Source organism: Geotrypetes seraphini, chromosome 9 (genome assembly GCF_902459505.1).
Source record: "Geotrypetes seraphini chromosome 9, aGeoSer1.1, whole genome shotgun sequence".
Lineage (NCBI taxonomy): Eukaryota > Metazoa > Chordata > Amphibia > Gymnophiona > Dermophiidae > Geotrypetes > Geotrypetes seraphini.
The window spans coordinates 160889033-160903256 of record NC_047092.1 but is presented as its reverse complement, the minus strand read 5'-3'; the positions used below and the strand labels follow the sequence as shown (position 1 = coordinate 160903256).

The window sequence follows — 14224 nt, the reverse complement described above, 5'->3', positions numbered from 1 at the left end:
AACTCTTAGATAAGCCCCCCCTTTGTTACAAGCCGTGGCTTATCTAAGAGTTTTAAAACCACATGGGGATGACCTATACATCCCTCCCCTTCAGTAAATATCATACATCCGCCGGCTGCCTCCTGCAATGTCGTGGCCGAGGTACAGGGCAGGAGCAATCTTTTCAGCGTCCAGCCAGCCCCGTGGGCTGCTTCCTCAATGCCTGCGCCAGTCTGCCACAACTCTTCTGGGCCTTGTTCAGCACAATGGGCCAGACCAAAGGTTCAAATATGGATCTGTGCTGCTGTACCACAGCTACTAAACAGCAACAATTTTCAAACTATTGCCCTTAAAAAATACAAAACAAAACCTGATGCTGCCTTTCTAAAATTGTTCCAAATATCTACATACTGCATAATTACCGCATTCAAAGAAGCTTAGAAGCAAAACACTTTCACTGTAAAGCATTAATAGCTGTAAGCAAAAAATTAATAATCTGAAATACATTTAACACAAAAAAGGTAGGGCTCCACATTAATTATGGTTAATGTTAAAATTATTACATTAATTAATAGTAGTAGAAGTGATTTTAAAAATGTAATCGTGATTAATAATTAATCACACGAGGTCTACTTTCTGCCTGCTTGCCTTCCTCCCCTCCAGATGGTTTGGCATCTGTCCCCCCTGCACCCCACCATGACTCACCCTTAAAAACAGGTTTTCGGCCCTGTAGCTAGTGGCATCCCTACAGAAAGGCTACCTGTGGTTGCAATGGGCCTTTCCCTCTGACCCAATCACCTCCTTCTGAAAACAGGAAGTTACACCAGAAGGGGCCGGGTTAGGCCCCAGGAAATTTTTCAGTAGGGCTGCTGTTGGTTGCAGGACCGAAGACCTGGTTTTAAGAGTAAGCCAGATGCAGTGAGAGGGTCATCGAGATGTGGTGAGTTCGAGGGTGGCTATCAAGCCACAATGGGTACATGGAAAGATGTTGGACTGTGTGGGAGGGAGGATAGAGAGAAAATATTGGACCCAGGACTAGGGAAACGAGAGAGAGAGAGAGAGAGCGATGGAGTGAGGGGATTGCATTGGATTTGGGGCAAGGGAGAAAGAGAGTTAGACCTGGGGGTGAGAGAAATGAAGATATTGGGGAGCCCCCCTGAAGACCTGGGCCCCCTTGGGCTCCATCTAAAGCTGCAGTACCGGTTCACTGGCTGATGGAGAAGCTAAAGCCCCATCAGCCACAGAAATCTGCTGCCTGAGTTGCCTCTGTCTTCCTCATACTGCCTCAGGAGCAAAGAAGTCAGTGGCATGCCTCCAGCCACTGATGCTTGTACATCCCAAAAATGCTCAGTCCATGCATGAACTGAGCATGCTCAGGAAGTGCCGGCAATGGTGGCTGAAAGCACCCCTCTGACTTCCTCGATATTGAGGCAGCACAAGAAGGTAGCTTTGGCAATGGATTTCTTTGACTGATGGGACTTCAGCATGCCCACCAGCAAAGGTACAATGCCTAATGTGGGGAAGAGGGAGAGGAAATGTGTGGCCTCCAGCACTGGATTGTTGGCTATGTTCCATTTTTAATCGCAAGATTAAAATTTTTAATCACATGATTAATAGCAATTAAAAATTTCATTTGAAATTCAGCCTTAAAAAAAAGCTAAGAAAATTATTAGAAAGCTTGGCTCTGCTAGAAATCTGTGGATTTCTCTCCAGGACCAAAAACGACTGGCTTACCTGAATCCTTGTTCTTTGATTGCAAAGGCTGGAGTTTCCAAAGGGAAGATTTCAGACTGAACAAACAATTCCCGAACTCGTCGATCTATAACTTTTCCATACTGCGCTCCAGCATCAAGAATCACTACTGCTCCCTCATAGTGCTGCTGAACTTCCTTGAGATCTCCTCCAGCAATCTCCAGCTGTGAACATCATTTATATTTCATCAGAAGATTAATGCATAAAAAAACCTAATCAAAGTTTTTCTCCCACTCTGATCCTATAGGAAAACACCTGTGATAAATTATTTTCTCTGCTGACTTTGACCCTGACATTTCTTTCTGAGAATAAGTGGGAAATGGGCAGTCAATACAATAAATTGAACTGGTTAGCTAGAAATTTCTTACATATGGCATTAGACAATAAAGGAGCATAAAAATGCTTATAGATCACAACAGAAGCATATGTGCAGTCACCTCTAATATGGTGGACCTGCCTGCACTTTTTAGATGCTCAGACTTCATTAAAATTATAAAGGATAAATGGGACTAAAGGCAGCAGAACAGAGTAGCCAGAGAGGACATGGCCCTATCAATATTTTGCCCCACACAACAGCAACCAGAGGCAAGAACAGAGCCTGTTCAGAGCTCCCAAGCAAAAAAGTATTCAAGTTTCAAGTTTATTTAAAATATTTGATTTGATCACAAAATCAAAATCCAATGCGATTTACATTTAGTTAAAAATTAGGTTAAAATAAAAAATTAAAAAAAATAAGACAATTAGTACTAATTTTAATAAAATAATACATTTGAAAAAGAGAGGAGAAAAAAAAGAAGATTAAATACAATGTCCCTAGGTGGAATTAAATAAAAGATAATATAGAAAAATAGTGCTTAGATTCAATAATCTGAACATAGAGATAAAGTATAAAATATTTTCCCCTTGCTCCTAAATTTCTGGCTAGAATCTTCATTTTCTATATTTTCACCCCAGCTGGTCCATTATTTCCTCCCATCTTGCCTCAGATAAATCTATGAACTAATCAAGAGGAGGCTCATCATACCAAAAACTAAAGAGAGCACAGGTAATTATCAAAAATTAGAGCAGTTTAAACCAGGCTTGTGGCACCGGTGCACTAAACTTTTGACTCTGACTCTATTTTTCTACTGTCTGACTCCAACTGATGTTAGACTTTAAATTTTTTGTTCTGATCTAAAGTACTAGTGAATATAACTTATACTGTTATGTTGTAACCTAGTACTTTAGATCAGAGCAAAAAAATTAAAAAGTCTAACATCAGTTGGAGTCAGACAGTAGAAAAATAGAGTCAGAGTCAAAGGTTTACTGCACCGGTGCCACAAGCCTGGTTTAAACTGCTCTAATTTTTGATAATTACCTGTGCTCTCTTTAGTTTTTGGTGTGATGAGCCTCCTCTTGATAACATGATACATTTACCATATATTATTATATTGTAAGTTTTTCTTTTGAAGTTGGAGTCGAGTTGGCACTATTTTACTTTAAGTCTCTTGACTCCAGAGCTTGATTTAAACATTAGATAGATTACATAGACTGCCTTTAATCGGTGAAAAATCTCCACTGGGTAGGTTTTATGTAATCACAATGGTATTTTGCAAAATACTTCATTGAAAACTAGGTTACAACATAACTAGTCCTAGTCTGGGAAAGGGACTTACTTAGTATTTCTCCCTACTCACACACATACTTCCTGATTCTTAGGAAGTACATGGTCCAGAATGAAGTACCCGCAAATTGGTAAAATGGGGAAGTTTGGCAACCTCTCTATCGGAATAGTCTAAGGCTGAAGTACCAGAAATGTATTTGAATATAGAGCTGAAAAATATGATTCCAAATTACTCTATCTACTTCTGGATAGACTGTGAATACAAATAAAACTGGTATTTTGAAAGGTCCTTATATGAATGCCAGAAATCTAAAAACAAATAAGAGTGGAGAGTTAGAATGTATGGCACTGAATGAAATTGCAGACAAAGAAATCTGGTGGAAATAGGAAAACCCAAAAGACATCAATACCACAGCACAAAATATTAAAATGGATCTAGAATCAGAAAATAATATTAAATATTGAACTAAGGCAGACTTGCACAGTCTGTCTGTATATGGCCGTTTGGGGGAGGATGGGCTGGAGAGGGCTTCAATGGCTGGGAGGGTGTAGATGGGCTGGAGTAGGTTTTGATGGAGATTTCAGCAGTTGGTACCCAAGCACAATACCAGACAAAACTTTAGATTCTTGCCCAGAAATAGCTAAGAAGAAAAAATTAAAAAAATTTAAATTGAATCAGATTGGGCAGACTGGATGGACCATTTGGGTCTTTATCTGCCATCATCTACTATGTTACTATAAAATCAAATCAATCTGATAAGAGAGTAGTAGTGTACAGTATTTTAAGGATGGTATAGAGCAGGGGCCTCAAAGTCCCTCCTTGAGGGCCGCAATCCAGTCGGGTTTTCAGGATTTCCCCAATGAATATGCATGAGATCTATGTGCATGCACTGCTTTCAATGCATATTCATGGGGGAAATCCTGAAAACCAGACTGGATTGCAGCCCTCAAGGAGGGACTTTGAGGCCCCTGCTCTATACCATCCTTAAAATACTGTACACTACTACTCTCTTATCAGATTGATTTGATTTTATCAGATCCCTGGTATAGAGTCAAAAATCCTGCAATGTGAAATTCATATGGACAGAAATTTCATGAAGGAAGGGGTGAGACTAACAGTGAGGAATGAGGATATACTACCATCCATCTGGCTAGGCTGAGTTATCAGGCAGTGAAATGCTAAATGAAATTAGAGAAGGCAACAAAACAATGGACGTTTTCAAATACTGGTACCTTCGTACTGGTTAATTAAATATCTAATCAGTATACACTAAGAAGGTAAAGTTTGTAGGGGGAGGGGGGTTCCCCCAATATGGCAGCACGTACCTGGTGAGCTTCTCAACTCGGGGTGTTTGCTCTGCTTTTTTCCTACTGATTTTTCTTTCTTTGCTTTGTTATGCTGCACACCAAGGGGAAAGGAGTGGTTCAGGCATGTTCCTCATCGGCCCGGGAAGACTCAGCGAAGCAACAGAGAATTGAAAAGTTTCTCACTGGGGGTTCACTCTGCGTTGACTCAGCCAGAAGGAGTGGCCAGGCTTTTTCCCCCAGAGCTGACACGCCATCATGTCCAGCTTCCTTAGCTGTTCGAATGCAGGAACAGCAGTCAATTGGTAAGCAATCAACTGCGATTACAAGTGAGGACGAGGAACAGCTTTTTGGAAGTCGAGAATCGGATAGCATGGGAGCTGGAGAAGGAACACCGGGCTCCCCCATGACGGTTACCTTAGAGTCTATTTGGAAGGCACTGAAGGAATTAACCTCAACAGTTAAAAAGTCGTCTACGGAGGTAACCTTTTTATCCTAAAGGTGGATACTTTAACTAAAACAATGGAAGAGGTAAAACAAGAATCCTCTAGTAAGATACAAGTACATTCTGAAGTTCAGGCTCTCCAAGACTTTAGAACCATGATGATAAAAGATCAGACCCAAACACACAGGAAGATAGAACAGATGGAGAATTATAATAGAAGGTTAAATCTTAGAATTTTGAATTTTCCTATGGAACTGAGGGTCTCACCTATTGATATGTTCAAAAAAATGCTTAGTGGAAGTGTTATATTTTTCCCCTGAAATTATTCTCCCTTTGAATAAGGTGTATTATTTGAATGTGTCAAAGAAAATGGATCAAGGAGAGATTGATACATTGTAAAATGCAGGAGCGGTATATCAAATCTTAAATAAACATAAACCATAACTTCAGAACATTCTTCAGAACATCAGAAGTTGGATTTAAATAATCTTTCAGCAATACTGGAGGACTCTGTTTCAGAATCTACTCAGAGATGTACTTTAATAATTTCCTTAGTTTTTGAACAGGATCTAAATAATTTGATGAGAATCTATTTTCTTAATTTAAAAGACTCCTTTCTATGGACATAGGGTGTGGATATACACAGATGTAACTAAAATAAAACACAAGAGTGTAGGAAGGTGTTTCTTTCTCATAGACAAGAAGTCTTGAGTCTTGGAGCATTCTTTAGGTTATCTTACCCATGTAAATGCTTTATTAAACTGGGAGGCTTGAAATATATATTTTATGAACCAGATCAGTTGAATATCTGCATAGACTTATAGAAGATTATTAAGGATTAAAGTTGAACGGATAGAATTAGATCTAGCTGTATTGTGTTAAGGCCTTTTGATTCCTTCTTTTCTTCTTTAAAACAAAACTCCTTCTGATTTTGGGTACTCGCTCCCCCTTTAAATTTGTGGTAGAGAATGACACAAACAAATTTTTCCCCGTAGGAGAGGAAGTTCCGAGCCAGCCATGCAGCAATTGACTGGCCCGGAACTTCTTCTCCGATGTCAGAATTGATGTCAGGGTGGGGGGGGAGGGGTGGTGAGAAGGCCTGTGGGTCAGCTGCTTGTGCATTCGCTGCATGCACCTGGCCCGTCCCTGTGACGGTGGTTTGCAGATGGGGGGGGGGAATGTGTCGGGTGTCGATTGGTAGAGAGAAATTGGACACGGCTTTGGTTTCAGTGGATGGGAGAGGCAGGGAGAGATCCCAGGCAGCAGCCAGCCCACGTACCCCCAATAGGTAGCCTGCGTATCCCCTAGGGTGCGCGTACCATAGGTTGAGAAACACTATTCTATGCTTTAGAAAAGATGGATGGAAGGCCAAAACCGGGATTCCAGCATGGTTAAATTATATGGTGAGAGAGGCTATTAAAGCCAAAGAACATCTTTGAAAAAATAAAAAGTGGATCCAAATGAAGAAAATAGGAAACAGCATGAAGAATAGCAAATTAAAAATAACAAAATAGAGAGTTGAAACAGAATGACTCTTTCCTAATGTTGCAATCTGGCAGAGAATCCGACCAATCATGGGCCAGGGAGGAAAAACATACAGTTGGACTCCTTGTGGTCTGTACCCCCTCCCACAGCTGTACTAGAGCATCTAAGCCCTCGCTTCTGAGCTCTGATCTTCAACTGAAGAATCAGTCAGCTTTTGAGTTCTTCACTGAGGCCATGAGGTTGATGCGAGGCCAACCCCAGCGCAGCACAATGGCCTGAAACGCTGCCTGCATCCAAGGTCTATTAGCTGAGGAAGACTGCTCCAACACTGTCAACTCCTGCCACATGTGCTGCCGAAAGGGCCAGGAGATGACACTCCGCCAAGAGAAATATCAGGCAGGCTTTCTGAGCCAGAGAAGCACTCTTGGTTCCTTCCTGGCGACTGACATATGCCACCGCTGTTGCATTGTCAGAGAAGACTCGGATCGCTTGGTCCTCCAGCGTTGACTGCAATTTCACCAGAGCCAAGCAAATGGCCTGCCAATCAGTTGATGGCCATTTCTGTTGAGAGGACGTCCAATGCCCTTGAATGTGATGACAGGGCTCCCCAGCCGCAGAGACAGGCATCTGCCGTCTCAATTACCTAAGATACAATCCATAGTGGATGCCCTTGGAGAGGGACTGCGGAAGGAGCCACCAATTCATGCTGGCCTGGGCCTCCAGAGTCCAAGGAAGAGCTGTCTGTAACACTTCCACCATCAGAACCCAGAGGGAGAACAATGTGAGCTGCAGAGGAAACACAAGTGCCCTCGTCGAAGGGAACACATCAGTGGAGAATGCCATGGACCCCGGGACCTGGAGATGGTCTCAAGCATACGGAATAGCTTTGTCCAGAAGACAATAAACCTGAGAGCACAGCTACTGCTGCAACGGGGTGAAAGTGTTTTTTATTTTTTTTGGAGCAATACACTAACCAGTCCAGGCCTTCCAGGACTTGGACCACTTGATCCACTGGGTGCCAACCCTCAGCCAATGAGGGGGCACAGAGCAGTCAATTGGCCAAGTAGGGGTGTACCTGCAACCCCATCTTCCTCAAGAGAGCTGTCACAACCATCACTTGGTGAAGGTATGAGGTGCCATCGCCAGGACAAAAGGCAGAGTTGAAAACTAGTAAAGATTTACCAGAACATGAAACCAGAGAAATTCTAGTGCGCCTGAGAAATGGGAATATGCAAGTAAGCCCCTGTGAGAACCAGAGAGGCAAGGAACTGTCCCGGGGCTACAACAGCCCACACTATCTCCATGCAAAAGTGCTGGACCTTGAGCACTGCATTCACATGCATAAGGTCCATGAACAGTCTCCAATCATCAGAGCCTTTCTTTGATACAACAAAGAATATGGAGTATCTGCCCTAGTCCTCAGGCGGCACCGGTTCCATGGCCTGATTATCCAACAATCATCATACAGTGGCGTGCACTGTGACTGCTCTGTTGAATGCCCCACAGGAGAGTGCAGACATCTATCTGTCAATGACCAAGAAAAGGCCAGCTTGTAGCCTGCCTGAATGATGGCCAGGACCCTCTGGTCAGATGTGATGAGCATCCAGGCCTGCAAGAATGCTGTGAGTCTGCCTCCTATATGCAGAGAGGCCTCCCTCAGCCCGGTGTTAGTGCATCTGTTTGGCAGCGTGAGCTGCATGGGAGGCGGGGGGCTGGTTACACTAAGAGCCCAAGAATCTCTGCCTGTAACCCTAGGAAAAGCTCCAAGACATGGAACTGGAATAAGGGCGGGAACGCCTAGAAAATGATAGCATCCCGAATCTTCAGAACAGTGGGATCTGCTGACAGGCAGGGTCTTAGGATGACAGTCTAACACAGAATTCATGAGGTCATCCAGGCCTTAGCCAAATAAAAACTGCCCCAGAAAAGGAAGCCTCGCAAGAGTAGCTGTAGAGGAGCATACACTGGCCCAAAGGGATCATCCCCAGGGTGGAAAACCAGAGAAGGACCTGCAGATCAGGCATGCTAGTGCAGGTCCTCAGTCATGGGAAAGGCATCCCCAGAAAACAAGGGGTCAACAGTTGATCCCCAACATGAGTACCACAAAGAGCAGGCTCTGCTAATAGGACATGCTAAGGAAGGCAAAGCCATGGAGAGACAAGTCTGAAGCGTAGGAGAACTGCAGGGCACAAAAAAGTCAGAAATTTGAGATGGCATCCTGACCATGTAGCGTGTAGTCACCATCAGATTAATTAAACCTGTGTTTTCTGGGCTGCGAGGCATCCATGTCCCTTGCGTTACTTGGACAGGTGGAGGGAAAAATGCAGCTGGTGCCCTGTGAGACTGCTGAGCCTCCAAAGGATGCCTAACAGCCTGCGCTCAAACTCCTGCTTAACAGAGGATAAGAGAAAGGCAGGGACGGCCCAAGCTCCACAGAAACTAATGCAGGCTAGCCAACAAGTACCACAAGGGATCGGCCTGTTAGCGTCTTCTCTAAGCAGGCAGAGCTGAAGAAAAAGACTCCAAGCACAAAGAAATCCCAAAAAGGGCTGTAAACATCGAAATAAAAAGGGAGAGCAGATCAGAAACACTCCTTCAGATACACATACAGAAGGGAAAAACTGATGGTGGTGCTTTAGCTCCCAGTGAAGTACAGGAGAGTCACAGAAAAAATCCGGGGTGGATTCCTTCTGCATATGGCAAGTGGCCACTGGGATACAGCCCACTTGTCTTGAATGTCTCACCTATTGAACTGGAAAAATCTGATCAAGCATCAGCTTCTCTGTGCCACAAAGTGGCACACTTCAGAACAAATGACCTCTCCAACAGAAGTGTGACAATTAACTACATATGCTGGCAAAACTGTGAAGGTAACCTGGGTAGCACCTGCACATAGAGATGGCTTTTATCAGCCTCTTGGTCTCATAAGCACTAAAATTAATTGCATTTTTTAATAATAAAACTACCTAAAATTTTAACAAAGCAAACTTATAAAGCTTGTTCAATTATGCCAAGCTACTAAAAAGACCCTTATGCTGTTTTATTGAGCTCTAAATGAGTCTGGCTTCACACACTGTTCTTTTCACGATATGAAACTATTGCAAGATTTCATGCAGAACAGCTTTCTAACATCTAAATTTCATTCCACAATCGATTAAACTCCATTGCTATGCGTATAATTCAAGAGTAGAGTTATCTCCCTAGGTGGGACTGGTTATTTCAGGATTAATTTAAAACTCATTCTTTGATTACCTCCTAGTGCGAACATAAGCTGCACAGAGTCTAGGCCAAATACATATTTATTACTGAACAGAAAAGACAAGGATGTTAGATACTTTATAACAAACTCATTTGTGTTATACGCTAAAATACAACTAATGATCTTTTCTTTTTTTTAAATATGTTTACAGAAAATGCAGCCAAGACAAAAAGGGCACATCATACACATTTAATGATCTTAAGTAATTTTGCTATCCTCCTTAAAATGAAAACCTTGTTCTGAACATAATACAAAATATTAAATTTAAAAAGAATTGGTGAACATATTACCAAACACAAACCGAGAATTTTACTGTTTTGTTTTTCCTGCTTTACCCTGTATCTAAATTTACATTGACTGACATTTCACCTTTACCATACATTCCACATCAAATCTAACAGTTCTCCTGGTCACTTTTTTCATCTTAATTTTTGGTGTCTGTTCTGGCAAATATCCTCTGCGGTAATTGTATTATTCTCCTCTAAACAAACATTGGATCTGATTTAGTAACACTATTTTCTTTCCAATTCTGCGTCTATGAGGATGCCTAAGCTCAGGTGAACCGGGGAGGGGAAGGGAAGGCCCGTCATTTAGAACTAGCGGCTCAAAGCCGGAGTCTCAGAGTGGGCTTCCTGGAAGTGAAGGTTCACGGGGTGGGGGGCATCCTGGGGGCATCCCTCCTGCCATTTATTTTGGGTTGGGGGGTCAGGAGTGCCTGGGAGGGGGGCATGGCATAAGGGTGTTCTGTGTGGTAGAAGGGAGTGGGCATCCCTCCTGCCTATTTTTGGGGAAGGGGAGGGGATTGGTTCGGGGGAGTTGGTGGCACGGGGGAAGGGGGCTTTTTTTTTTTTTTAATGGGGGCAAATTGTTATACACACAACATCTGTAACATTAAAAAAAAAAAAGCAGCTCTAACAGCAGTGACAGGAGGCTGCTTCCCCTGTCACTGCTGTTAGGGCTCTGCGCATGTGTCAATTGTTCACTGATCAATTGATCAGTCGAATTTGCATGCAAATGATTTGCACATACAAACTTGATAGTGCATCGATTGCTGCTCGAGAATCGGCCAACAGTGATCCAGTTGGTATTTTTAGTACATCTAGCTCTTTATTCTGTTTAATAACTGTATAGAAACACTCCTACAGTTAGCGCACACACTTTGCACTTAAACCATGCATTAATTTTTACATCTATTGCACAATAAGGCCCGGATTCTAAAAGCGATGCCTTATTTGGCAGGTGCCTGAAAAATGGCGCCAATCCAGTGTCACTCAGATTATGACGCCATTTTCAGAAACGCACCCTACATCAAAGGTTTGCTCTGGAAATGTAGGCCACGATAGGCCTACATTTTCAGTACCTACCTTCGACGTAGACTCATACTTCGTGATGCCGAATGTCAACCCCACCTATAACCTCTTGACAATCGGCACCGTTAGGTGTCTGCACAGATGTGGATTCCAGTGCCATGTTTTACATCACCTGTTTTTTCATTTGGTTTTATTTGGGTTTTAAAAGTGCAGTCAATTACCACACCGTTAGTAACCAATTAAACAAACAACTTAGATGCTGATAGAGTCCTTACCGGCACCTTCCTAACAGTACCATTTTTAGAATCTGTGCCTAAAGTTAGGCACCGTTAAAATTCATGCTAAGCGATGATTCTATAAAAGGTCACTTAGCATTAAGCAAATTTATAGAATAGCAATTAGGCCCATATTATATAAACGGTGCCTTAAGTTAGACACCGGTAGGTGCCCTTCCAGCATCTAACTTAAGTGGTAAAACCATTTAAAAGCAATGTTAAAATTGTTTAAAAACAAAAATGTATAAAACCGATGCCTAGATCACGTTTATGGAGGTGCCTTAGAATGCCTAAAGTTAAAGTAGGTGTGACCAATGTCGGAAACGACCTTAAATGCGCCTCCATAGACATGATTCATGTCAAACATAGGCACCAGAAATGTAGAACTCCAAAACCCTGGCCTACATTTTTGGTGCCTATGTTTGAGGTAGGCACAATTCTACAAACAGCGCCATTGTGTGGTTGATACACGATCAGTGGCTGTTTTTTAGGCAGCCGCCAATACCAGCACAGTTTATAGAATCTGGCCTTTAGTGCAAATTCACACACCCAACTTCAAGCACAAAGACTTATGCCCATCAAAATCTGATATAAATCCTTTCACCCAACAGATAACAGTTGAGTTCATACATCCAAGTATTCTATAACATTGCATCTAATTTCTGGAAACACTCCTGATCCTCTCATGCCCCTTTTTGAGGTACATGCAAGAAACTGTAGACGTATCTAATATAATAAAATGCTAGGCCGCGCATGCGCACTCAAAAGTTGTGTTCCCTGATCCGTCGCGGAAACACGAGTGCGCATGTGCGCATTTTACGTCACCACCTGCTCGCTTTGTACGTCACCACAGCCTCCCTGCTCTACACAAGCCAGACCGCAGCCAGACAACGATCTCCGTTCCTAATGCCGCCGCCGATCTCCGTTCCTCCTTTGCCACCCACCCTCTTCTCTTCCCGCGGGCCCGAATGGCAATTCCTCCGATCTCCGTTCCTCCTTTGCCACCCACCTCCTTCTCTTCCCGCGGGCCCGAATGGCGATTCCGCTGATCTCCGTTCCTCCTTTGCCACCCACCCCCTTCTCTTCCCATGGGCCCGAATGGCGATTCCGCCGATCTCCGTTCCTCCTTTGCCACCCACCCTCTTCTCTTCCCGCGGGCCCGAATGGCGATTCCAGCAGCGTGTGCATCAGTCTTCACACGCTGCTTCGGGCCCTTCTACTGCCCTGATTTGCTCTGCCGCGTCTCTGATGATGTCATCAGGGACGTGCCAGAGTAAATCAGGGCAGTAGAAGGACCCGAAGCAGCGTGTGGAGACTGATGCAAGTGCTGCTGGAATCACCATGTTTGTAGTCCGGACCGCGGGAAGGGAAAGGGGGGGTAGAGGAAACGCTAATGCTGCTGCACAGGGAACTGGTGGGGGGGAGGGAATGCTGCTTTGGACAGACAGACAGAGAGAGGAAGGGAAACACAAAGAAAATAAGAAAGACACAGGGGCAGGTGCACAGGGAACTGGTGTGGGGGGAGGGAAATGGAGGGGGATGGAATGCTGCTTTGGACAGACAGACAGAGGGAGGAAGGGAGACAGAAAGCAAAGAAGAAAGACACAGGGGCAGGGAGATACACAGAAAGACAGACAGGCAAAGGGGGCCAGGGACAGAGACAGACAGAAAGGACAGCGGGAGCCGCGTCAGGAGGGGTGCGGGATGCAGCAGTTGGAACTTTTCCAATGGGTGCAACTGGGCGGCTGTCAGGAACCTCTGATCAGGGGCAGAGCAAGGTAAGAGTATCATAGGGATAAGAAGGAGGAGGGGGATAAAAAAGGAAGGGATGCCTACTGCTGGACAGGGGGAGAAGGAAAGAGATGCTGATGGGCAGGGGGGTGAAGAAAAAGGAACAGAGGACTAATGTTGGACAGGGGGAGAAGGAAAGAGGTGCTGCTGGACAGGGGGGGTAAAACAAAGGAAGAAGGGCTGCTGCTGCATAAGGAGAGCAGTGAAGGGGTGGTGGTGGACACAGGGGAGGTAAAAGGAAGGGAAAATGGACAGGGGGAGCAGGCAGGGGGTAGTGATGGACAGCCAAGGAAAAAGAAAGGCAGAAAGAAAGAAAGCGGCTAAGGAGAGAGAGAGAAAGAAATAAAGGCAGACACACACACATATGTTCTAGCACCCATTAATGTAACGGGCTTAAAGACTAGTAGTGTTATAAAATAGCACATAAGCAAATCCACATGTAAGTACTAATTAGTATCAATTAACACCAGTAATTAATTATTAATTGCCTATTAACTAGTTTGTGCATGGATTTGGGATCCGAATCGGGGGGGGGGGGGGGGGGGGGAATGCAGAACATTCACATATTAATAAATGTGCCCTATAATGTATTACTGCACACATGAAAATCATGTAAGGTATTTCAGCATATAAGAGACAGAACAAATGTTTCCCCAATTTCTTTTAATAACTATTACACAAAATAAAATAATCATAGCTTAATATATATTAAGATATAATGCTAAGAAATATTTCTCAGTGGTACAGGAATACATTTCTCATCAGAATGAGAATTTGTGTGAATTTAAGATTAATTTATCTGATCTTGCAGTATTTTTACCCAAACTGATCAAATTAGACATCATTTAACAATTACCCTCTAAGGGCCTCTTTTACAAAGTTGTGGTAGCAATGCTGTTGCGGTTAATGCATCAAAGTGCATGGTCATTGAACGGGATTTGGTGCATTTACTGCAGTTGTATAAAAGGGGCCCTAAGTGATATATCTATGGTTTGAGTAGCATTTCAGATCTAATAGTTC

At 43.5% G+C, this 14224-nt stretch overlaps 1 protein-coding gene across 1 annotated transcript in view; it reads right to left on the bottom strand.

Moving 5' to 3' along the window:
- The window catches only part of GMPS (guanine monophosphate synthase), a 96690-nt gene that overhangs the window by 80282 nt on the left and 2184 nt on the right, over window positions 1-14224 (bottom strand). The window contains 1 exon segment of the mRNA XM_033958614.1: window positions 1714-1895. Coding sequence (XP_033814505.1) covers window positions 1714-1895 — 182 coding nt within the window.